Consider the following 24,309-nt stretch of genomic DNA (forward strand, 5'->3'; position numbering starts at 1 on the left):
ACATAGCCAACCTGAAGAAGCGTCTGAGCTCCCCCTCTAACTTTTCCTGCTGCACTCTGCGACAGACCCTAGCATCCCTCAAGTCACGCCCCTCACTCTCCTCCTCCCCCGAGACTTGGGTTCTCATGCGGGGGGGCCCTCAGGCCAAGCCATCTGTGTGCCAAGGTCTTGAGAAGAAGACCTTGCCATATCCGAGCTCACTAGGGAGGGAGCCTCTCCTGGTCCTGGCTGTTCCCATTCTGAGTCTGAGCTGCTATCTCCACATGCTCCAATTCATTCCTGACAGCTTCCCCACCTCAGACATCCACACTAATGTATGGGTGATGGGGGTGGCTTCAGACCCTTTCCAACCACATTGCCCCTTCATGTGAGTAATGCGCTAAGGGCAGCTTGTGTGTAGGAAGGATTTGTGATACCGGCTCCTTTCCCCTCCTGGAGCTTTCTGATTTGCTTTCCCATGCTCTTGGATTGTCAGCAGAGAGCTTTTTCCCCCCATAGTGAGCGGCTTGGCTCAGATATCCATGCTTTTCTAAAGAACTTCTGCAGATGCAGGTAGGGAAGGTTGCTGATCTGTAGAGAAGGATTCGGCTGGTGCTGGATGGAGTTGCACTCCCTGTGAAGGACCAAGGTCATGCTTGGTAGTCCTTCTGGTTTTGACGCTGTCTGTGGAAACACAGGTGATGGCAGTGGCCAGGAGTGCCTTCTACCAACTTTGGTTGGTATGTCAGCTGACACCCTATCTAGGAAAAGTGGACCTAGTCTCAGTTATGCATGCATTAGTTATATCTAGTTTGGACTCTGCATGGGGCTACTCTGCATGGCAGCACTCTACATGGGGATGCCTTTCAGGACAACTTGGAAAGTTCAGTTGGTGCAGAACACAGCCACTTAAGTCCTTGTTGGGGCTACATGGGTCAGATTATATTATACCAATTCTGCACCAGCTGCACTGGTTATCAGTGTGTTTCTGGGACCAATTCAAAATGCTGACCTTTACAGTCTTAAACGGTTTAGATACAGGTTATTTGAAGGACCACCTATACCCTTATGAACCTGCCCGTATGTTAAGATCATGTTTAGAGGCCCTATTTGCTGGCCCACCATTAAGATTTGCAAGATGGTCAGGCAATAGAAATAGGGTCTTCTCATCGGTGGCACCTGCCCTTTATAATCCCCTCTCGAGAGATATATAGCTGGCTCCATCCACTGTTTTAAAGAGGGTTTTAGAAACATACTTATTTTCTTTTAGTTTAAACTGAAAAGTTTGTGCTATATATGTTTCTTTTCTTGGTTATTTAAGTTTTGGCTTTGGCTTACATGAACTGGTTCATTCTTAAATTTGTTTAACATTGATTTATGGATTTGTTATATTCCTTTGGATGTGAAATGGTATGTTCTGTATTGGAAGCCACCCTCAGAAGACTGCAATCTTGAAAGGCAGTTAAAAATGCCATCAAATCGATAAATCAATAGATGTGAGTTACTCCCCACTACCCCCAGAAAAAACAGTTGCACAGACTGATGTGGGCTGCTGCATCTGTGCTGACTAGCTGCATAACTGTTGACTAGTTGCATATCTTCAAATCCCATTGAGCGGAATATAGTGCTGACAGACATCTGCACTCAGTATTGTGATGACCTAGGATCATAAGCATTAAAAGGTTAAATAAGATGTCTGTATTTTTCCTCCTCTGTGTCATCTAGTATTACAGGAGTTTGCACCCAACTGCCATTTTTTCCCCTGGCTCAAAGTAAGTCAGGTAGAATCGAACTTAAGGAAAGTTCAGGGTAATTATGCAGCCGTGGAACAATGTCCAGATCAGAAATCAAACCTTGCGATTTACCACAACATACTTAGGTAACAGAGAGTGAAGGAGGATGTGCTACAGGACCCTCAAAAGTCACATGGCCATATGAGATCAATGAGGCGATATAACCTGGCTGAGGTTGCATTTGTGGAGGTGCACAATGTTAATATTTCACCTGTGCCAGCACTGATAGCGATTCCATCGAAACAGCTAGGCTTATTCTTCTATATGATACAAATGCTGTATGTTGATACATAACCAACTGCATTCAGTTCAAGCATCCATGAAACAATTTTCTCCCTGCAGCAAATCGTTGGATTAGAATCTCTTAGTATAAAATGCATCAATACAATTTTTATTTCTGGTGGAAAGTAAAGTTACAATTTATTAGGCAACAAGAAAGCAGTTAATTAAGATCAGTCAAATATAAAAGATAGGACAAAAATTGTTATTTTAATTCCAATTGTTATTTATAAGAAGTCATCAGGTACAATTATATATAATATAGTGTTTATTTGATTCATTATTAATAACTGTATGCTTTGAGAAAAACATTATTTTTCTGAAGCTTCTTCCAGAGCTTTTGTACTATCATCTTCATCACTCACCTGAATGTTGACACTTCCTGCTGTGTATATATAAATTAACTGGTAACAGTGCCATTATAAAAATGTTATTAAATTAAGAGAAATGTAAACTTGCTGTGCTGTAACAAGAAAAACATTCTGCCACCTTTGAGCCAAATGTGCACTGAATATAAATAACAACAACCCTTAACACACTTACTTCAATGACAACTGCATCACAGTGTGGACACAAATAAAATTAATATAGAGTTAACTGCTTCAATGCCCCATGGATGTAGTGCAGACATGTCAATTATAACTATAGAAGCCAGGCAAATAGATAGGTAGCAGGGGGGTTCTTGAATTACAGCTATCCATTTGGTTTCTCTTTAGGATGAACAGAGACTATTATTCTTTAGGGAATTTATTATGATTTGTTCCACCAGAAATGAAATCCCATGATAAAAGAAGGCATAGATCAATAAACAGTACCCAGCAGCGGCAATATATACTGCCATTTGCAATTACTGATCGGATAAAATTATAGCCATGTAAACACAACCATCTTAGATCTATACTTATATTGCAGATTCCTGTACCGTGCTCATCTGTAGTATTAATGGTTTGATGTCACCCTTTGTATCCTTCATGGACCATGGATTCTCAGTTGTTATGTTAAATCTTGTGCAAATAAAGCATTTAGCCTTATATGCCTTCCTTACCTTTTTGATGCTATCGTCTTGATCCATCTCTGTAATCTCAACATTGGATTAGACAAGATTCTGCTCTGGATTGCAGTCCTGAATAACTTTAGCAACTAACAGAGAGATCCTGTCCTTGAGTTTACATTTAAAGCCCACTGCACTGTGGGAGAAGTGTACCTTATTCAGAAACTCAAGGGTTTGTTCCATTCCCGATGACAACTTAACATTACACCTGCAAAAGAAGTGGTATAACTCTCATTTTTGATGCTCTGATGGGACAAATACCCCAGTTGTTCCTCTGTTATGCAAGAACAAAAATAGTTTCAGCCTTATTCTTCTATGTTGTTATAATTGTTATAATACACTCCACAACTACTGCTGTTCAATAAGAGCTGTAGCTGTTCAGTTGTGTTTTTGTTGCATGATGACTGGAGATAACCCTCCAATTGTTATACACCTTTGATGGCCCCCTGATGGAGCACTTGCGCTAGGAAGTGGGGGAGATGGGTTCTCCATCATCATATCCCACTGGAGATGAGGGTCTGCATCTTTTCTATGGAGTTCCCTCCTTGCAGTTCAGTGTCCTCCTAACCTCTCTGTTCCCCCCATTGTTGTGATGATAAACACTGCAGTTGGGCCTCACAAAATGGAAAGTGAAAGGTAGGGCGGGATTGATAACAAGGTGTCCTGGGATGTCAATAATCAGAAGACACTAGGACTCATTCTAATGAATATGGAGAACATGACTGGATGGGATGAAGAGGACTGAGCAAAATGAAAGACATCTTTGGGCAAAAAAAGGTCAGATAGTTACTTGGGTGAGGCCATTTTTCCATGTGCCAGTCATCTGTTTGACTATCATACTGCAGCCACAGGCTTGTGCATGTGTCTCTTCCCAGCTTTGTTTCCTGGGAGATTAGCTAGGATCAAACCTAGGACTTCTGGATCTTGTGCCTTTCCCACTGAGTTATGCTCCACATGGGGCTTCTTCAGTACTGGGCTATGTGACTAGGTGTTGTTCAATGTATGAGGCAAAGGGGTGAGGTGGAAGGAAGACATGCCCTGGGCTTGTTTTCTAGGAGCCTACAAAAAGCCTCATCCTAGGTCTCCCTTCTGTCTGTTCCTGTGGCTGTTTGTTTAAGGTATTGCTGTGTTGAGTGGGAGACTTGGGTTCTGGTCCCATTGCCTCTACTCTTTTTCTATCTAAAGTTATTGTTGTCAGCAGGATCCCTCAAATCTATGCTGTGCTGGGAATTGAATTTGTCATCTCCAGTTTCCCTTAATTGTCTTTTCCCGCTTAATTACCAGGCACTTTGCAGGGTGTCCTGCTGTGATCTTGCTTCTGTTCTTCTTTGAGCATGAGGCTTCCACCTCTCTCCCCTGCATAATACTGGTTTCCTTCACAGAGATAGTCATACAAATATGTTGTGTGCTGTGTCATTGAATGTGTCTGTGTGGAGGCATTGTTCCCATAGCAGGAATCAAATTCTTCTCCTGGGAAGCGTGAGTTCTCTGTGTAGGCCTAGCTATGGCACTATGGCAGCTTGTGCAGGTGGAGGTATCATACTGTCTTCCTGGCTGGTAGTTTTGTGGGGTGTGTGTGTGTGTGTGTGTGTATTGGATGACATCATGGTGTTGAGGGTCTCCATCTTGCCTGTGGACAACTGTTCAGCTGTTGTGCATTAATTAGCCTGGAAGAACCCAGAGTGGGAATGCAAAATGTTGGGATTGATGGGTGGTGGTGGAGTTGCTAGGAATTCTGTAGAAGTAGCTCTCGTTATTGCTGTGTTAGCTTTTGTTTCTACACCTGTTGCTGCACTGTTGCTGCTCATTGAGCATAGGATTACAATTATGTTACTATGATGTTAGGCCTGGTGCAGTAACCACCTGGTGTACCATGACCATGGGATGGCCCTGTAAGTTGTGTAGAATAATCACATGAAGTTTCAGTAGATTTACTTTGGATTTACACTAATGTAAACTTGTATCATTGCCGCTTGCTGAAATGTTAAAGTACAAATTTGTACAAATTCAAATTGATAAACCATGTGGTCAATTCACCAAATTATATTTCATTGTGACTACCATCTTATATGAAGACTATTCACTGGAATATCAGAGAAACCCATGGGGGGGGGTCACGCATCACCTTGGTCCATGGTTTGCTTAGCATGACATGCAAACCCACATCTCTGGTTTGTCAGTGGGAGACAAGTCAGAGGTCCAGGTTCACACATCACACTAAATAAACCATGGACCAAAGATCCGTGGTTTGTTAGCCTCTCCTGCTTGCAGCAGGAGCAATTAGGCAGCATTTATGAGCATGCTGCTCATACAAGATAAGCCAGGATTCTGAAACCCTGAATCAAGTCTGTATGAACCTGGGTCATTTGTCTTGTCATTATCTAAATTATATTTGGGTGGCCTGTGTTGCTTCCAGTCAGTCTATCTGTATTAAAATATGGCTCCCAATTACTTGGGCTGTGGCTTATCCAAACATTTAGAATGTCCCCAAGGCCACTTGGATGCATAAGGATTCATTGCCTTGCCAAATTACTATTTGGTGTTCCACATCTGTCATCAAACGTATAAATGTGTTTATGTATTGCATACATATTTTATGTGTGTTATGTTCCATGTATCATTTATACTATTAAATCTTTGTGAATTCTGACTGAAGATTTAGAAGGAGAGCAAATGGCTCACCCTCCTCATCTGAAATAGTTGTCTTATTTCATACCACTTATGACCTCTAAATTCCAAACTTTAAATAAAAATAACAGTTCCTATAACAATTGAAGGTAATGTAACACCCACAAATAACTATAAAAATATGGTACCAAGACTTTGGAATCAGATGTGCCAAAAAAGGTGGAAACCATGGATCATGAAACTATTGGCTGTACTTGCCTTGGTGAATTCTGATTATGTCAAGGCATAATCAGGTGGCAGAAATTGTATTGTAGACCGCTGGCAATAAAACATGGACTACTTGAGGCTGAGCATGCACATTATAAATACTCACCTGATCCAGTTTTAGAGAATGTTAATTTCGCAGTCTGTTGGGATAAACCTGTAAATAGTACAGGCAAAATAGCAGGTAATAATAATCCATGCAATAAAAATAGATATAGCAATTCCTCTTATACAAAACATGAAGAGATCCACCTTGCAATAGAAATAGAAACTATGTAGGGACTCACCAGAATGTACAGTGATACATATTTGGTTTTTTTGAAGAACAGCTTGAAATGAATAGATATTCCTACACATTTTTGCCCAAATGCAAAAGGCTAGTGTGCTTTGGATATGTCATATCACCCAGACCTTCCTTGAAGATCTTTGGCCAAAACCAAAACAGGCATCTTGTCATCATTATCATGCAGCACTCTGTTTCCATTGGTAGCCAGCCAGATGTTCCTAGGTAGTTCCCAAGGAGCATTACAGTATGACTAGTCTCAGTTCTTTCTTTCCAGCATCAAGTACACAGAGGCAAGGCTGGCCCTACCATGAAGCAGAGTGAGGCAGCCGCCTCAGTCAGCAGATTTTAAAAGGCAGCAAATTGTTAGGTGTTCAGTTTAATACTGTATTTTTATTGCTAGGGATGAGGAAGGGGGCTTGTGAGTTTTTCTGCCTCATGTGCCCAAATACTGTGCCTGGCTTTGCATCCTATGCACCTTGATTTGGGTGGATAAGGGGCACCACTTGCTGTTCTGCCTTGTGGGGGAAACTGTGGCAGTTACCCCCAGGCAGCAAACTATTTTGGGCCAGCCCTGCACAGAGGTATACTGCCTTAGAACATAACCATTCTATTCTTAGCTGTTGTAGTTAATAGCCATTGATAGACCTATCCTTCCTGAACAAGTAGTTCCTGCATTTTCCAAAGGCCCCAAACCATATCATACTCATCACTAAGGTCACTAGTTTGCAAACACTGAAGTTCAATACCAAAGTTGTAAAGCTCTGAATATGTGAATGCTTGAAACAAAGTAAGCTGTTGGAGACTGGGAGAAGAAGGAACATGGGAGTCTCAGTGGTCTATAAATAAAAACTATTTTCTGTGTTTTATCTCTTGGTCAGTCTCCAGCATGACCGATGGATGGAAATCAGGAACTAGCTGGCAAGGGAAAGCAGCCTCTCTTGGAAGTGATGGAGATGCATGCGGAAAGCTCATATAAGAGGGAATTATAGAAGTCAAAGCTATAATAAATCTGTCCTAGACAAGAAAACAACTGTACATACCTACTTACATGGCAGCATTTAAGCTATCCATATTAGTTATCAGTGTAAAGCATGTGTATGGGGGATTCAGTGAAGCCGAAATCTTGAGAAAAGAAAAAAAGCTACTTTGACACCAGTGATCAGAGAAATTTGTCTCAGTTCTTTTTACTACATCATGTCAGTGGAAATTTGATTTATAGTCTGCCCCATCGCAAAAGCTGTGCAAGGTAACAGTGTCAAAATCAAAAAGCCAATTAGAATGATTAAAACCACCTCACGTGTGCGCACAATTCCTGGTGACCTAAAGCAAACTGAAATAAAGACATTGTTACACCACCTCTGGAAGATGTTCACACTCATGTTTGGGCAGGTCTTTATGGTAAAACTACTCTAAATGGCACTCCTAGTGGAATTCAGGTGTTGTGATCCAAAGTAGAGGTAAAAGAGGTAACCGGGGTATATTGGGGTCCATGCTGTTTGAGACTTCATAGTTCACTAGTAAATATAGATTGCAGGCATACTGGAAATTCCTCTTTCTCAGTCCAAGGATAAGTTAGAGTATGGAACGGGGGAAATCCCATGGTTCATTCCATTTTCAGGCTTACATTATTGGCTCCTATATTTATTTCTGTGGGCTGACTTGGGAGGGCTTCTACCCTGAAAGGCAACCAAGAAATGTTTTAAATAACTAAATATTCTCTCCCAACTTTGCCTCAGATTGCTCTGTGCAGCCATTGTGGTGACCAGTGGTGACCATTGTTAGGAGGTGGTCTCTAGTCTTGACCTTTGTGTGTGTAATGTATAACATCCAACTTCATTTTTGGTGTCCACCATTCTATCTTCACAACAGCCTTGTGAAGTAGGTAAAGCAGAGAGATAGTGAGCCCAAGGTCACCCAGTGGATTTCATGGATGTATACAGAGGAAGAGAGATTTAAAAAATGATCTATTTCTGTTTGTTCTTAAAATCAAGGTGTGTTAAACCACCTGTGTACTACATTTCAGCTTTCTGAAAATTGAATTCCATTTCCTATCAATAACACAGAGTACTAAAAACCTACCACATCAAATTGTGGCGAGGATGAAAAAGATAAAGAGTTGCAAAGCATCTTGCCATGGAGAATACTGTATAAACAATGTTTTAGAATGCAGGCAGCTCATTTGTTTGCCACAAGGCAGTTATGTGATCATGAATGTAAGAGGCATAGCTCGCACAGAGGGGCAGAAAGGAGATCAGCAAATGGAAAACTCTGAAAAGCCTTAACTAAATAGCCCGCCTCCCCCTCTCAACACCTTTAAACACTCAAGACACCTGCAGCCTCTAAGGATTTAAAATAACCAGGTATTATTGTTTTCCATTAACCCCCATCATTATTCTTCTGTATTATTATTTTTGTTTAAATAATATGTGTAGTTTACAAAGAAACTTGAGTGATATTCACAATTTACAGTCAGATCCCATGTTCTTGATATGCAGATCTGTTCTTCAACTTCCGCCTATTGATTTAATAGCCAGGATCTTTCTCATTCATGGTGGTTCCTTCTGGCAGATTTAGGGTCTTGCACAAGATGCCCATAGTCCATTGTTAAATATTCATAAGGTGGGGGTCAACTTTTTAGTGACCTGGACAAAACATTCCATTAATTTGTTATCTAATACAAAAACACTTCAAGCAATAGAAAGTAATCCATATCTCATCCCATTTAACATCAGATCATAACTTGTCAGTGAGCTGGATTCTTTGTCCTGTGAGCACCACGCATGCACACAATATCATAAGATAACTGGCATTCTTGGCTCTTACAAATAACGTATAATGGTAATAACAAGGTACTTCATTTTCAGTTAGCTGCAAGCTGTACGGTTTCTTAAAGACATAAAAATGATAAGCCAGATTGGCCCCTCTTTGGTTCAACTCTTCTCAATATTATTTACAATCTAATTTTTATGATGCAATTGGTTGAGTAAAAATAGTTTAAAGGTCAGTGTTTTCTTTTGGGTGGGAATAATGATTAAGGCAAAAGAGCTTTTTTCCCCGTTTGAACATTTGGCAGCTTGAGTTATTGTTCTGCATTTAATTATACAGGATAATCAAACCTAGTGTTTCAGATGTCCCGGCACAGTCCGAGTGTTTATGTGCTACCAAGTTCAGAAATATTTGTTTGGCAACCTTAACAACAGGCTGATAAAACTCCTTATTTGGGAAACATTGATCCTAGGGATGTAATACATTCATCTGTGGTTATGATACATTTTAACATCTTATCATTCCCTATTATGTGATTCATTTCCTTTTGCTTTGTTTAGAAGAGGCGGGTTGTAGTTCCCTGCATAGGCTAGGCACACTGATAATTTGTACAAACTCCTGTTGGATAGTTATTTGTTTGTGTGTGTGTGTGTGTGTGTGTTGTCAGGGCGGGGCAGGGATACATATAAAAACAGATCTTGTCATGCATAATCACTGCCAGGCAGAAGTATTCAAAAAGTCTAGAATTTTAATAATAATAATAATAATAATAATGCATAAGATGATATAAAGTTACAACCCCACCCCGAAAGGCTGTTTTTCAGCACAAGGAGAAAAACACACACCATCCTCCGTAGTGTGTAATTATCTCTTTTTGGCCTATCCAATTTGAGCTGATTGTTGTGAAGCTTTGTGTTAGCTGCTGCTCTCTAGTGTCATGTAGCCTTTGCAGAACAGATTGCTCTTTAAAGGTTAGATTTCTAAAATGTATCTATCAGTAAATATAGTTGTGTCTGTTTGGGGGGAGGGGGGGTTAAGGAAAAGAAATAGTTCGGAAGAGGTCTTTTTAATAAAAGTCTGTGCTCTTTGCTATGCTTTTCAGCGCGCAGATACAAACACAGTCGGGTCAAAGAGTTAACAGCAATTAACTGTAGTTGCTTTAGAGACAAAAGCGTTATTTCACCTGCCGTCAGAAAAAAAAGGCGAGAGAGAGAGAGAGGCCCATTGTGTAGGGGTGTTTGAACTGATTATGTTTAGAGGCTGGTTGTGATTGGTGGAGAAGGGCGTGGCTGATTGGGTAGTTTTGCATCTTGTCAGCCCAGGAGCACCCTTGTGCGTGCAATCTGTCTGTAACCTGAGGAAGCTAAAGACTGTACAACAAGGCTTAATAGCGCTTCATGGGCCAGCACCCTGTTTGTGGTGGCAGCTAAATGGAGTTTGTCAGGTTTGTCAATATGATTGATTTTATGTTTTTTTTAAAAAAATCTTACTGATGTACAGCATACCGAATTTTAATTTTGCATAGGCAAGAAAAGGCTTCTGTTCTCAGCTTTCTCCCCCCTCCCCCTCCCTTCTTAAAATGGGGTGCTTCTTCATTTAAACTCTCTTGTTTACCAAGTTCTTGATCAAGAGTTTTACAACGGAGCTTAGAAAGGAGCCATAGACAAAACTGGGAAAGAAACCTCAGTATGCAGGCCTGTTTCTCCCCTCAAGAAGTTTAGGAAAGATTTAAAAACAGTGTTTGAAAAAGTGAAAGCAATGCGTTGGTAAATCTCTTTACTGCTCTATCGTTAATTGTAGCAATTGCAAAACTTCGTAAAGAATTACATTTAAAGAGAATGCTGTGTGGTTGTGGACAGCTTACTGAAGATGCTATCAGAAGCCCTAAAGCAAGTTATTTGTCTGTCTTGTGTCTGATGCTTCTGCTTTTCCAGAATTCCTTGCAGTATTTATGGCTTGATTGTCTTAACGGTCATGTGGAAAAAAACAAAAGGGAAAGGAGTAAAGTACAGATGTGCAAAATACTGTGTCAGGCACAGTTAAGTGTTTGATTTTACTTGGTACTCAATTTGCCATGTGAAATTATGTACGGGAGGTTTGTTTTTGACACTGAGTGGTATCAGTGTACACTGAAGAAATAAGTGTAACTGGATCTAACTGCAACTAAGCTAAGTGTCAGTCTTGCAGTTCTAAATTTTCCTGCAAAATGAGATTATTTTTCTAAGGGGAGGTGGTACTTGGGAGGAGGGAACTGTTAGGAAGTGGGTGGTTAGTTTAGAGCAAAGTGCATATACTTGCTTCCTCTTGGAGATTAACTCTTTCATACCTGGCAAAGTTGAGAGGGAAGAGAGAAACTGAATAAGGAATAAGCTTTTATTTGCTGAAAGTTTATGGAGTGCGGATTTAAATCAAATGGACTGTTTTAGAATAAATACCAGGGTTCTGAAGATGATGTGTCTTAAAAAAAAAAATTGAGGACAAGATTCATAAGAAGTGTGTTTTGTTCCAAGTGAGTAAGATCTGTTTCTGATTAAAAACTTAGAGGACTGCTGGTGTACATTTATTAATTAAACTGATATATATTACTGAATCGTATATACTGGGAAAATGGAAGAACTTTGCCTGTAAAGGAAAAACCCTATGGGTTTAATTGGTGTGTGTATGTATAGATACATACATATACATATATGCACACGTGTCTTTAAGCTTATGTGACTATTCCAACAGGATTAGTCATAGCAATATGGGCTGTCCAAGAGCAGGTGCTTAGTAGATTTAATATAAATGCACTTAGGTGTCTGGCCCACTTGAAGTGAAGTTTGAATAAGTGCATGCATTTATCCTATTTTTGTCTAAACCAATGTGTGCATAGATGGCTGTCTGAAACAAGAGGTGCACCATGGATGATACTGTATTTTTACCCTTGCAGCAATGTAGAAGATTTGCTCTGAAAGCAATGTTGCTCTTCTACTACTGCAGCTTCCCTCTGAGAATCAGATAGATGCTCTCTTTTAGGCAACTTTAAATAATCATACTGCCTCCTTGTCCTCTCAAAAACTGCATTGATATGGATGTAAATCTGAAAACAAATCCTGTCCAAACAGTGTAGCTGGTTTGGACTAGGATGTGATAGAGCTGAACTGAAAACTGATTGGCCTGACACTTTATAATCAACGCTGATTTATTGTTCATTAGTAGTGCATTAGCCCTTTCAGGCAAGACAGTTATTTGTGTAGGGGTCTGTCAAACAAAAGACTGCTAGCACCTGTCATTTCTAAACCATGAGATAAGCAAAAAGATAAGATAATGCAAATAGAAATATATGCCTGCAAGAGGTAAACTCTTGTCTGAGAAACTCCTTTTAAAAACAGCACTTTAAAAATCCCAGGCCTGGAATCTTTACATTGATAAACCTTATTAGGAATTAAATGCATCCGAGTGGAAAAAAATGATCTGGAGGATTGTAAATGATAAACTTGCTGCACTTCTTAACTTGTAAATAGAGGGATGCCTTGGTGAGGTGACCTGGGCTAGAAAGTCAAAAATAATGGGTGCTATAGCCATAATTGTTTTAAACAGTGTGTGTGTTAAATACTATCTGCCAATACAATATACTTAATGACTTCAAAAAATGCCCCACTGCCCACACTGTCTCAGAAATGGACAGGTACCATAAAATGCTGCCTTTACCAGCAGGGGTTAATTATGTGAAAACATGATGACATCACAGCAGAGCTGCAAGAATGTCAAGATATATCTTCTGCTGCTGTATTGAGACATGTTCCTGCAAATTCCCACTGCCCTCTCATTCTCTCACTCCCCCCTCCCCCTCCCCGTTTTGCGTCCTTATTAAGGAATGATCTCATGACACAAACCAGAAAACAACACAAGTGTCAAAAGAAAACAAAATTAGTCAACTTTTGTCTGCCACCATAGAAACGAGGATTAACTTATGTTATTCCACAGTCATGGAGAGGAGACTATCTGAATGAGGATATATAGTGTATTGTCTTCTGTGAATTTTTCATTTGACAGGGATTTTGGAGGTTGTGATCTTAATTAAATCTCAACTGGCTCAAATAATGCATCTAAAAAGGCATGCAGTGTTGCATAACCTTGCTGAGTTGGTAGACTATAAATCATCAGCTTATGATAGGGAGGGTTTATTTCTGTGGGGTTTTGTTCTCCATTTGTTAGTTTAGGTTATTTTTTAAAAGTACACTTTACTGTAATTTTTAATCCTAGTCCTCCCCACCCTACCCCCTCTCATATAATACAAACAAGAGTTAGGAGATGCCATGCCCAATTTGGCTGGAATTGGAGTGATGCAATGAAACTGACATGGGACCATAACTTCCTAGATCTTTTCACACAGTTGTGTATCTAACAGAATGATGCGAGCTCTGATTTGGCAATGTTCATGCTATTTTTCAAAATAGGGAACTCATAAAAGAAAAATTTAAAACCACCTGTGTTAGGATGGTCCAGTTAATAGCTCCATCATGCTGGTGTAAGTACCTCTAAATATGCACGTTCTTTGATATCTCACAGAAGTTCATAGCTTTCTGCAATTATTAAATAACCTTGCAAAAATTGATAGCATACATTATACAGTGTTAATCAATGATACTTGAAAAGTGTTTTATTGCAGATGGACATATGCACAACTGTGCTTCCTAAGATGTATTCACAAATCAAAAAAGGTGTGTGTGTGTGTGTGTGTGTGTGTGTTGGACAATGAAGACATCTGGCTACATATCACAGGCAAAATTTAAAAGGTGTCTTAAACCTTAACAGACACAGATGAAATATGCTAATAGAAATTACTCACCTATCTTCTTAAGTAGACAGCTGTCAGTGGTTGTTGGTACCTGGAACAGCATAAGACCTCCATGGTGGTTTTTTCATTATATTTTGGCTTATTTTTAATATGCTGAAAGTATAAATGCCTGGCTGTTTGCAATGTAGCAGGCTTGTTAGTCAGAGAAAAGGTGGTTGTAGGATCTTGGTTTGGGTCAAAGGTAGGAAAGTCTTACCTGCTATTGAAAGTTTAGAGAAGGAAGAGGCACAATATCTGACAGCTGTTTTTAACCAATAGAAACACCCAACCTTTTCTTGATGAAAATGTTTATTACTTGAGAGATAATCATATTGATCTGTTTCTTCATCCATCCGTCTCACCCCACCCCATCACTGTGCTTGGGAAAATAAATAAACAGAGCGATTTCTCTTCTCTCTCTCTCTCTCTCCTCCCCCCCCCCCCAATCCACACCTGCATGGCTCGATTGTGGGAAAGTTCTGACACCGCAGACTCAACTTGATATTGTTTGGTGAGAAGCTTGGCTAGCTTTAAGCAGCTTGTTTGTTTTTTTGAAAACAGGACTCTGTTACTGGAAGTTAACTTTGCTGTGAAGTTTGGGATTCGTTTAAAAAGGCTTTTGTTTTTTTTAAGATGGAGGGTTTTTTCCTCTTGGGGGAGCTGTCTTTATTTGTCTGTTGTCAGGGAGGGATCAAGAGATTGGGGGAGAGCACCGTCAACTCTCTGTAAAGCTGCCTGATGTGTCTGGGGAAAAAATGAAATGAAGTAGTTATATGAAGTAGCCTGTTTTTGTTAACTTTTCCAGCTTCCTCTCTTGGAAAGTATATCTCTTGTTCACACCATAGAGAACAGAATATGTGATGGGAAGAGGGGTGGGGAGACTTGAATGAACACTGAACAAGCATCTATTATTGTTAATTATTTTGTGCAGTTAGCCTGGAGTTGTTGTCATTGATTAGGTAAGAATAGATGTTATATTACCTTTTCTAAAGGAAAAAATAAGGACACCCAAACAACAATAGCTGATAACGTGTTCTAATTTTTAATCTCTCTCTATCTATCTTGCCCTTAAATCTGAAACATCATTGTTCAAATAACTGAGAACAAGGTAAACCAACAACATCAAAAAGGTCGGCTCCTGTGATTTCTTAAGGGCTTGTTATTTTGTACTTTCCAATTCTATTTGATGTCTTGACAAAACAAGATGACACAGGGGAGAATACATTAAATTTTGATATCTCCCCCCCCCCAAACCTGTACCAGTTGTGGCAGCTTAATGTCTTGCACTTTTTAGTGAAGGTGGTCCTTTATTATAATTTTTTACTATTTTTGCACAATTACTCTAATTGTCACCATTTTATGAGAAGGTTTTCTTGGGCTTTCCCATTTGCCTTGATTTTTCAATGCATCTTTTAAAAAAAATGTTTTGACCTTTAACATGCAGAGAGCTTGCTGGTTGGAATGTGTCTTCATTAGAAGTAAATCAGTGAATAATAAGATTGTCAAAGAAGTATCTGATGTTTTCTCATTATAGATCAGCACAACCAGTGCCAATTAGATTCTAATGTACAGATGAAGGTACCTGTGATAGGTGTGAAATCCAGCACACTTCAGCCAAATAAACTTCTACAAGTATTGTAAAGGCTGTAACTCTGAATAAAGTGACACCCTCTAAATGAGTGTTTAGCAGAACAAGAATCTGAATACATCTTGTCATAATTTGACTGGGTTTTTGTGTCTGATTAAGAGTAAAGTGGTTCAGAAAGTTCACCATATTTTAATTGCTTATTAATATTACATTAGTGAGTACACTTCTACATGTATCCCCAACCCCAGAAGAAAAGACAAAACCACATTTTAACTCTTTAAGAAGCAGAAAGCAAAGCCATAGGCTAATGCTGCAAATTATTCTGGTGGTGCTAATTTTGCACTTTCAGATACCTGCTACAGAAAAATGATACTTGCTTAAGTGTCGCTGTAACATTGTGCAACTCTTAAACTGCTTATTGAATCATGGCCTTTTGTTAGTAATCTCTTGACTAGAGATTAGTAATTAACCTCTAGTAATCTTGTAATAAATTAATGTGCAAGTATTAAACAAGCAGGATGTTACAAATATTGTGGGTGGAGTTGTAGCTTTTTGACTGTGCAAGGTGTGTGTCTAGGGGTTTAAGAATTTATAAATCAGTGTAGATTGTTTTGTTCTTAAGCACAGATCAAAAGAGAAGCAGAACAATTTGTGTGTTTTAACTTCTCATTGTAAAACTAGTTTTGATAATGTGCAAGAAAGAGGTCCTTATGCAGGTATGTTAAGAAAAAGAAAAATGGTTTAATTGTTCTCTTCCCCTCTTCCCCCCTAGTGTAAGCATAGTGTACAGATTCCATTGCAGTGCTCATTTAACAAACGTGAAAGTAGAAAAGATTTAATTTATGTAAACTTTATATTTGTATGCAAATGAAATGGGTATGTATTATAGCTTCAACCATTAGCGTGATGCATAAGTAGGGGACCAATATGCATGAGAAATGGCAGGTAGGATCAGGTTCCACCAAGGTTTCATACTTTAAACAAATATTAAATCTTCATTTTTCTTTCATGCAATTGGTAAAAAAAGCTGTATGGGGGTGGGTGGGAGAGACACAGAATAATTTACGAAATCAGGAAAAGCTATTTTCAATTGTGTAGGTCTGTGGTCAAACTCCTACTCTTAGTGAAATGCAATAAATAAAATGATAAAAAAATAAAATGCTAATTGAATTGTAAAGAGCTTCTCTCTCTCTCTCTCTCTCTCTCTCTCTCTCATTTCTTCTCTTTCTCCCCTTCTTTTTAATAGGAGGTTGTATTGTTGAGGATAGAACAGTTATGCTAATGACTGACTACTTAGCTGTTTTTACATTAATATAATAAGCAGTACCTGTCTCTACAGTGTTATGGGGAAAAATAGAGAAGTCTTAAAAGTGAAATTGTGTTCTGCATAATGAAACAGAATCATGGTTTCCACATGATTGGTTTCAGCAATGTGGGACTTTTCCTTTTTAATTGTTCTTGTTTTGAAGACCCGAAATATTGTGTCAGAAGTGTTCTATCCTCGGGGAGATGCAGGTAATGTGATTTTAGTGCTTCCTTACTCCAGAAGGTGGAAAGTTAAACTGCAACAAAATGCTTTAAGCATTGTGCTCAATGCTTTGTTCTCACTTATTCTAATAATTCCAAACCTGCATATATATTACTTGATCAGTTGGAAGTAATCTTTATTCTGTAGACATTGGTCTTGTTAAGCTGATTCAGTTAATTCCCTTTTATCGCCTTAGTGACTGTTTATACCTCTCTATTTTACACACATTTCATTGCCATCCCTTCTCATTTAGTCAAGAAGCAACAATACCATTTGAAACATATTTCTTAATGTCATTTTGCCAAATTAATGAATTCATACAAAATATGATACTTCAAAATTGTAGAACTTGTTTCATCCCAGAAACTTTAAAAAGAACAAAAACCCAAGCCTCAAGATCTGGTAATGATGATGGATGTTTCCTTAATCTGAGAAAATTTTAAAAAATAAGATGACACTTGCTGTTTATATGTTTATGCAAATTTTAACTGGTTCAAAACCCTTTATTTAGCGTTCAGTCTAGCTAAAAAGGTGAAATTTTAGATGGTGGCTCATTTCCTTTTGTCACCTGCAGTGCCAAATCACTAGTGGTCTAACTGTTTTTATCCTGAAGATGAGCTTGGGCCAGATCTAAAACTATAATAATGGAAGCTTTTCAGGGGAACGGGAGGCGGGTAAACATGGTGATTCTTTGGAATCTTAAGGAACATGTAGTCTTGCATTGGGGAAATAAATCTGGAACCAGTTGGTTTAATTTAATGGCATTTTTGCCGTTGATGGTATTAGAATGTCAGCAGGTCTATACTAGTAGAATTCTAATAGCTAAGCAGCAGCTGTATTTTTCCTTCACTGCCAGCACTAAATGCAGCTGGGTTCCTACCACACCCTGTTGGTATCTGTCAACAAGGTTGCATGTAGTTTATTAAACAAACTAAAGTTATTGCCTCCTTAAAATGAAAATAGGACATGAATTGTGGCTGTTTTACAATGATGTTTGAAAAGTTAGCAATCTGGCAGTGCAATCCTATTCAGGTTTATGTGGAAGTAAATTTCACCGAGTTCAGTTAAACTTACTCCCAAGTACATGTGCGCAGGATTGCAGTCTGAACATGTATTTGTCTGCATCTTACATGCATGACAAATACATGAAACACACTCAATTGAATGTACATCACAATTAGTTTATTCTAGCATAGTAAAAAAAAAATATTCTATCAATAAATGTTTGTGAATTCGTGCCTTTAGATGGTTACAAATATTTTCAATTGTTTGGTCTTTTACTTTTCTTTTTAAAAATAAATGTAATTTAAAGTGGGCTGGTAGTGTTCTTTTTAAGTAGCTGTCATTTGCAAAAGGAATCTCAAAATTTAGCCATTCAGGACTGAAGTCATGTTGCGCCAAGGATCAAGAGCAGACAGATTTCTTATTTAACTCTGATGTAATGTGTGGTAAACTGCATAGTATCTAAAATAAAAACAGTTTTGATGGAATACGCTCAAACAGGGACCCATAAATATTAGAGACTGTAGTTAAGAACTTACATGACTCTTTTAAATACTATTGATTTAAACCACTGGCTAGTTTTCATGAATCAGAGTGTAATTTTCAAGCGTTGGCTATATCTCTCAGTGCTAGAAGAGTCTCTCTTGTGTGCCTTTAGCAGCTTTCCAGACATTCAGCACAGGATTAAATGATAGTAGTTACAATGATCAATAGGTTAAGTCCAGTACAATCACTCTTGCTGCTAATGACCTCGGTAGTAATGGGTAATAAAGTGTGGGCTGTAATAGCCTATCGCTGCTGCTTTGTGCCTTTCGAATCCTAGGGACTAGTTACATGGAGAAGTTGGACATTAAAAATTTTGGGCTAGATTTCTAGTTTCTTAATTTCCAATCTCAGCCTAATACACATGCACACACCTCAGTAGTTTTTGAGGTCCATTTCAGTGTGTCTTATTTAAAACTTCACCTACTTCCTGAAGCAGGATTTGGGTTAAAGCTCCTTCTGCTTGCTCTTGTCACTGGTTGCACCCTTGGAGAGGGCAGGTGAACAGGCAGCAACAGTGAGGAGGAAGAAAGCTTGCCCAAGATGGGTTGCTGCCCAAACAGAGTCCAAATGACAGGCATGTACCCACTCACGCCCCACTAGGGCTAACACTTCAAAAGTCTTGCTGCACCATTCAGACATCGGTTCCTACCTTCACCTGTCACCCTGCCTCCTGGTGCCTTTCTGCCTGAAGTGGGTTACTTCACCTACTGCATGAGCAGGGCCAACCAGGACGAGGAAGCAGCAGCAGCCAAAAACACAGAGCTAGGAGGCTGTGGGGGTTGTGTGTGAGCCTCAGCAGGTGCCTGATGGTGGCAATGGCTGTGCGTGGCCCCAGCAAATGATTTCTTTCTCTTGCTTTCCCAGTTTCTGGCAGGGGTAAAATATGAAGCAGTGGTTTCCTTGTTCACATCTGAGCTGCCTAGCCACAGTGCTACACTAACTCTGAGCAAAAAGTAGAACGTGGCTATAGGTACTATTACCAAAACGTAGGGCTTTACCTTTTTGCTGTCAGGGCCTCAGGGCCAAACTATATATGAATGCCATGGGAGTCTTCTTCCTCTCAGTATTGTGCCTTTGATTTGTTTTGTTTTTAAGTGACAAGCAGTTGTAGGCATCTGAAATGGGGAATGGAGGGAGCAGGGGCTCCTTAACGTTTTCCCTTGCTGTCACTCCACAGTTTGGAAATCAGTGTGTGGGGGAGTGCAGATGCAATTTTGAGTGGAAAAACTGCAGTAAGGAAAATAATTAAGCAGTGCCTGTTCTTCCTTCCCCTTAAGTCCGTATTCCCCATTTCTTCCCTCCTCCTCTTCCTCTTTTTTAACCATTGTTGGGAGAAAACCACCCATGATGTGTCGTTTCACCCCTGCCCATTGTGTTAAACCTGATTAGAATATATTTTGTAGCATTGAAAACATAAATCCATAGTTGCTTTCAAATTAGCTGAACGCGCATGTAATGAAAGGTAACAAAATCTTAACCAACAGTAGAGTTTTTTTATTCTAAATTACTGAAAATATTGAAGGGCTGTTTATTATTTAGAGTATTTGTATTCCTCTCCTCACACAAAAAGGCTAGTTAAAGACTACTTGACTTTAGGTAGATTAGGCATATAGGAGCCACATGGCAGCTAATTAAAACCTGTCCGTGTACTCCTTTTAAGGCAGGGGTGGGGAAACTGTTTAAACTGGGGGGGGCAAAGGCAGTATCGGAGAGGTTCTTGGGGGGGCACACATTCCAGTGGTACAAGGGGCAAAAGGGGTGGGGCCAAAAATACAAAAATATCAGAATATTGTACCTTAAAGCTCTTGTTGCCAGGAACTTAGCTTTAGGAGAGGCATTTCTACCTTTTAGAGTGTGTCGGTGTCTGTGTGGGGGGGGGAGCCAGGAGAAGCAGGTGTGGCCATCTGGGGGAGCACCCCCTCCCCAGCCTGAGGTTCCCTCACCCCTGTCTTGATGGGAATTGCCATGCCTTTATGATTGCATGCAAAATCAAAGGTGTTAAATTTAACCCATGTGATCAGAGTCCACCGCCTCACTGCCCAGTGAGGTTTCAAACTATGGACCCATCTGAATCTACCCGGTGTGGTATTGTAATTAAACGTTCAGTCTCTATTGCTCTTGTTGTAGTCTTAGTTATATTATTGTTGCCCCTGTATGTTCACAGGTTTTTAAAAAAATTATTTCCCCCTTTTATTATTGTAGCCTAATGAAAAACAATTATTTAAAAATTAGTGGTGGTTGCATCTCGGGATTTGCCGCTGGTATTGATGCCCTTGTCTAACCACATTCCCATTTAATAACATAGACCTGGATTTTGCTCTTAGCATTGTTTGTGGGACATAAGTATTAACTTCTCAAGGTTTCCTAAGTTTTAGTCAATAAATTACAGCTATAGTTCTACAAGACAGTAGCACAAGTGAACTCATGTGAGGCATAACTGGATCTTGAATACCCAGTAATGCAAGCACAATACAAATATCGATCAGAAAGGAAGACTGTGTAACACGAGGATTCAAAAGTTGTTCTAGTATTCAGTAAGCCTTTTCTCTGAGTTAAGTTCAGGTATTATAGCTCTGACAGTGTGCTTTTACAGATCTTGAGTCATATCAGTGCTTGCTAAGAAGGAAATGCTGTGCCTTGGACTTGGCTTCAGATTACTTTGCATTGTGCTGTGTGTCAGGGTAACCCACATTCAAAATGGCAATGTTCCTGGAAACTCCTGATCTGTGATTTCTAGTGTTATGTTAATGAAGTGTCAGAGGTGTGTAACAGTTTCTCTTGACACTTGCAAGCAAAAGTCTACAGGACCATCTGTAACTTAACCACATAAACGTATACAACAACATCGGATGGTGTTCACTATACATGAATCTGACCTTCAGGAACCATTTTTAGTTCATCAAAATTAGTGGTGCTGAGAAATCAAGACATCAGTGCATAATGACTGTGAAATTAGGAATGAGAATTTGCTATGCAAATGACAGGACAAATCATGTGAAAAAGTCAAGATAAACTGCATATTAAGATATTATATTATATAAAATTAATACTGCATCTCTTCCTTGCTTACTACTCCTCTGAAATATTTTTTAAATCCTTTTATCTCCTGATCAGCTATTGTCTGCTGATTTTTTAAAAATGTGGTGCATAAAAATGTTCAAAACATGTTATTACCTTTTATTGTAATACATGAGATGACAGCAGATCCTTTTTAACAAAGTATATCCTTTTACTGCTTTTAGTTTTCTGCTGTCACCTATTTGATCTGAAACTAAAGAAAAGTATGCTGCTTAAATATTACTATTCAAAGTCATGTGAATTTTGTCTCCCTACCCCCACCCCATTTGTAATCTCCCCTATTTTTCCCTTTCTCTCTCTCTCTTTCTAGTGGGGTTTCTAGTGAAATAGTCTTGTTGCATTACTGGAACTGACAAAATGGTTCTCATGTAGTCTGCAAATTAAACACAAGTGCAGTGATTATTTTGAATAGCTAAATTACATTCTAGAAAGCTTGCAAAATTCAAAGCATTGTCATTAGGTATCCGCTTGAATACAATTTGTGTAACCTTGGCCAAGACAGCCTGTCATTTTAATGTCAGTGTTTTATCTGAACAAGACATCATCCTTTCAGATACAGTGTACAGGTTCCTTGCAAAGATGCCCGTGCAGAAACGTGTTAACAGTTGCAAATATGAAATGCTATCAAGTTCATCACGGTAGCTGTTTGTCACTGAAATGTCATGGAAAGCGGCTTTTAATGGTATCTCACATAATACGAAAGAATTGAAGCAATCTGTATGCTGGGTGAATATAGAATGGTAGAGACATCATTGTAGAAACTCTGCTGCTAAAATTGCTTGGGAACAAGGTGCGGTTTTCGATATCGCTGAAATTGCGTTCATTTGCTTCAAATCATTAAGTTCAAGCTCTCCAATGTTTGGTTTTGAAGGGTCTTACTTATTAATTAATGTAAAATTTGTTAGAATTGATACTTGCCTCTAAATTACTAGTTCAGTTTTTTCAGAAATAATTCCAATTTAAAAATCTATGGGGCGCAGTGGGGGAGAAATATATTTAGAACATGCAATCAGACCATGGTTTTTATTCCTGTGAACTAAATAAGATGAGAACTTCTCACCTCTTGCCCCCTTGGTTGTACTTTAAATTAAAGGATGAAGATGGAACACTTCAGGTCACTTAAGTGAACTAGCGGAATGGTCTTGAATGTCTAGAGTGAAAAGAAAGTTGCTTAAGTATTTTGTTTAAAGCACGCACGCATACTTGACAAAAGGCATGTAGAGTTGCTCGCTGTTTACACTCTCTTAATGCTTTAGGTTCCAGTGTCAGTGGCTATGATGACACCGCAAGTTATCACTCCCCAGCAGATGCAGCAGATTCTCCAGCAGCAAGTGCTAACTCCACAGCAACTTCAGGTCCTGCTCCAGCAGCAGCAGGCACTCATGCTTCAACAGGTAACTTGTTTCTTTTGCAGAAGTTAAGGTAGCTAATATAGCTGTTGGAGGAGTAGCCTTGTAGCACTGATGCCATAATGATTTTCCCCTGCAGAAGAATATTCATGTGGATTAGGCAATTTTTACATATCCCCCAGCCGCCATCAATTTACTATGGATGTTCTTTACAGAAAAAAATGTCAGTAATGGCCTGTATGTTACTTGTATCTCTCTATATATTTTGCCAACGTATGGTGTATAATAGTTGTATCCTGAGATATGACTCAGCAAATCACTCTCCTAATCGCATTTTCAAAAATATGACTGGGGCTGAAGAGTTGCATCTTCCAAAGCCTTTCTGCAAGGGATATCACAAAGGCTTTGAGAAAGGGGTGTAAAAGAGACTGAATTTCCCAGACTTCATATACATTTTAAGAGTTGGCTTTCACCTACATCCACCAAAAAACCCCACCGTTTATGTTGTAATGAGTTAGAATAAAAAAGACAACAAAGAATGTTTTTTTTCCAACTTACAGAGCATAGGAGAAAGCACTGTAACACACAAGTACTAGTAGGGTTTTACCGGAAGCAAGTATAATGTGGTGGTTACTGTTAGATGTCGATATGGGAGGCTTGGGTTCAAATCCCCACTTGGCCAGATGCCTTATTTGGTGTCTCAGCCTAACTCTTCTCCATGAAGTTGACGTAAGGGGGATGGACCATCTGCGCCACCCTGAGCTTGTTGGAGGAAGGAAAGGTTTAACCTTTATTACATTTTACCCTAGGATAATTATTTTATCTCAGTGAAGTTGCTGCCTGTCCATTTTTACTATAAAGGAGGCGACAGTTACCCCTTAGTAGTCTCATCTTTAGTGTGTTATTTCTAGCTGTGTCTCACAAATGGACTTGCAGATATCTGATGGTAGACAAAACAGTGACTACATGGCACAGCAGCTGAAACGCCAATGGAATTGGGCATTAGATGTCAATAGAAATATGTGATAGATTTTTGAAGTCTGTGATATCTGCTGTGGGATAATATCCATCTTCTCCATGTATGCTATGAGTTAACTAAACTCATGGCTTTCAGGTTTACTTATCCTGAGGAGCTGTGCATGGTTAATTCATGAATGGTGCAGCAATGCCAAAGTCTATTGCAAGCCGACCTTGTGTACTATGGCTCACAATTGCTCAGTCATTCATTGAATGGAACTCTCAAACGAGCTATGTATCTGGAAGATTGGGCAAGGTGAGTGGGAGAGTGGGAGCCTGCGCCTATACCAAACAATGCTTAGTTCAGTACAATACAACAATGATTTAGAAAGCATG

General features: G+C 39.3%; 1 protein-coding gene across 49 annotated transcripts in view; it reads left to right on the top strand.

Moving 5' to 3' along the window:
- Positions 1–24,309, top strand: part of FOXP1 (forkhead box P1) — a 724,900-nt gene that overhangs the window by 557,315 nt on the left and 143,276 nt on the right. For 48 of the 49 annotated variants that reach the window (XM_084840386.1, XM_084840360.1, XM_084840382.1 and 45 more), the window contains one exon: positions 22,864–23,001. In XM_084840386.1, the coding sequence (XP_084696512.1) occupies positions 22,864–23,001 (138 nt within the window). The other variant, XM_084840392.1, reaches the window with a different exon arrangement.

This window comes from Heloderma suspectum, chromosome 2 (assembly GCF_057233095.1).
Source record: "Heloderma suspectum isolate Gila_16-S chromosome 2, 16-S_ref, whole genome shotgun sequence".
NCBI classification, from domain to species: domain Eukaryota; kingdom Metazoa; phylum Chordata; class Lepidosauria; order Squamata; family Helodermatidae; genus Heloderma; species Heloderma suspectum.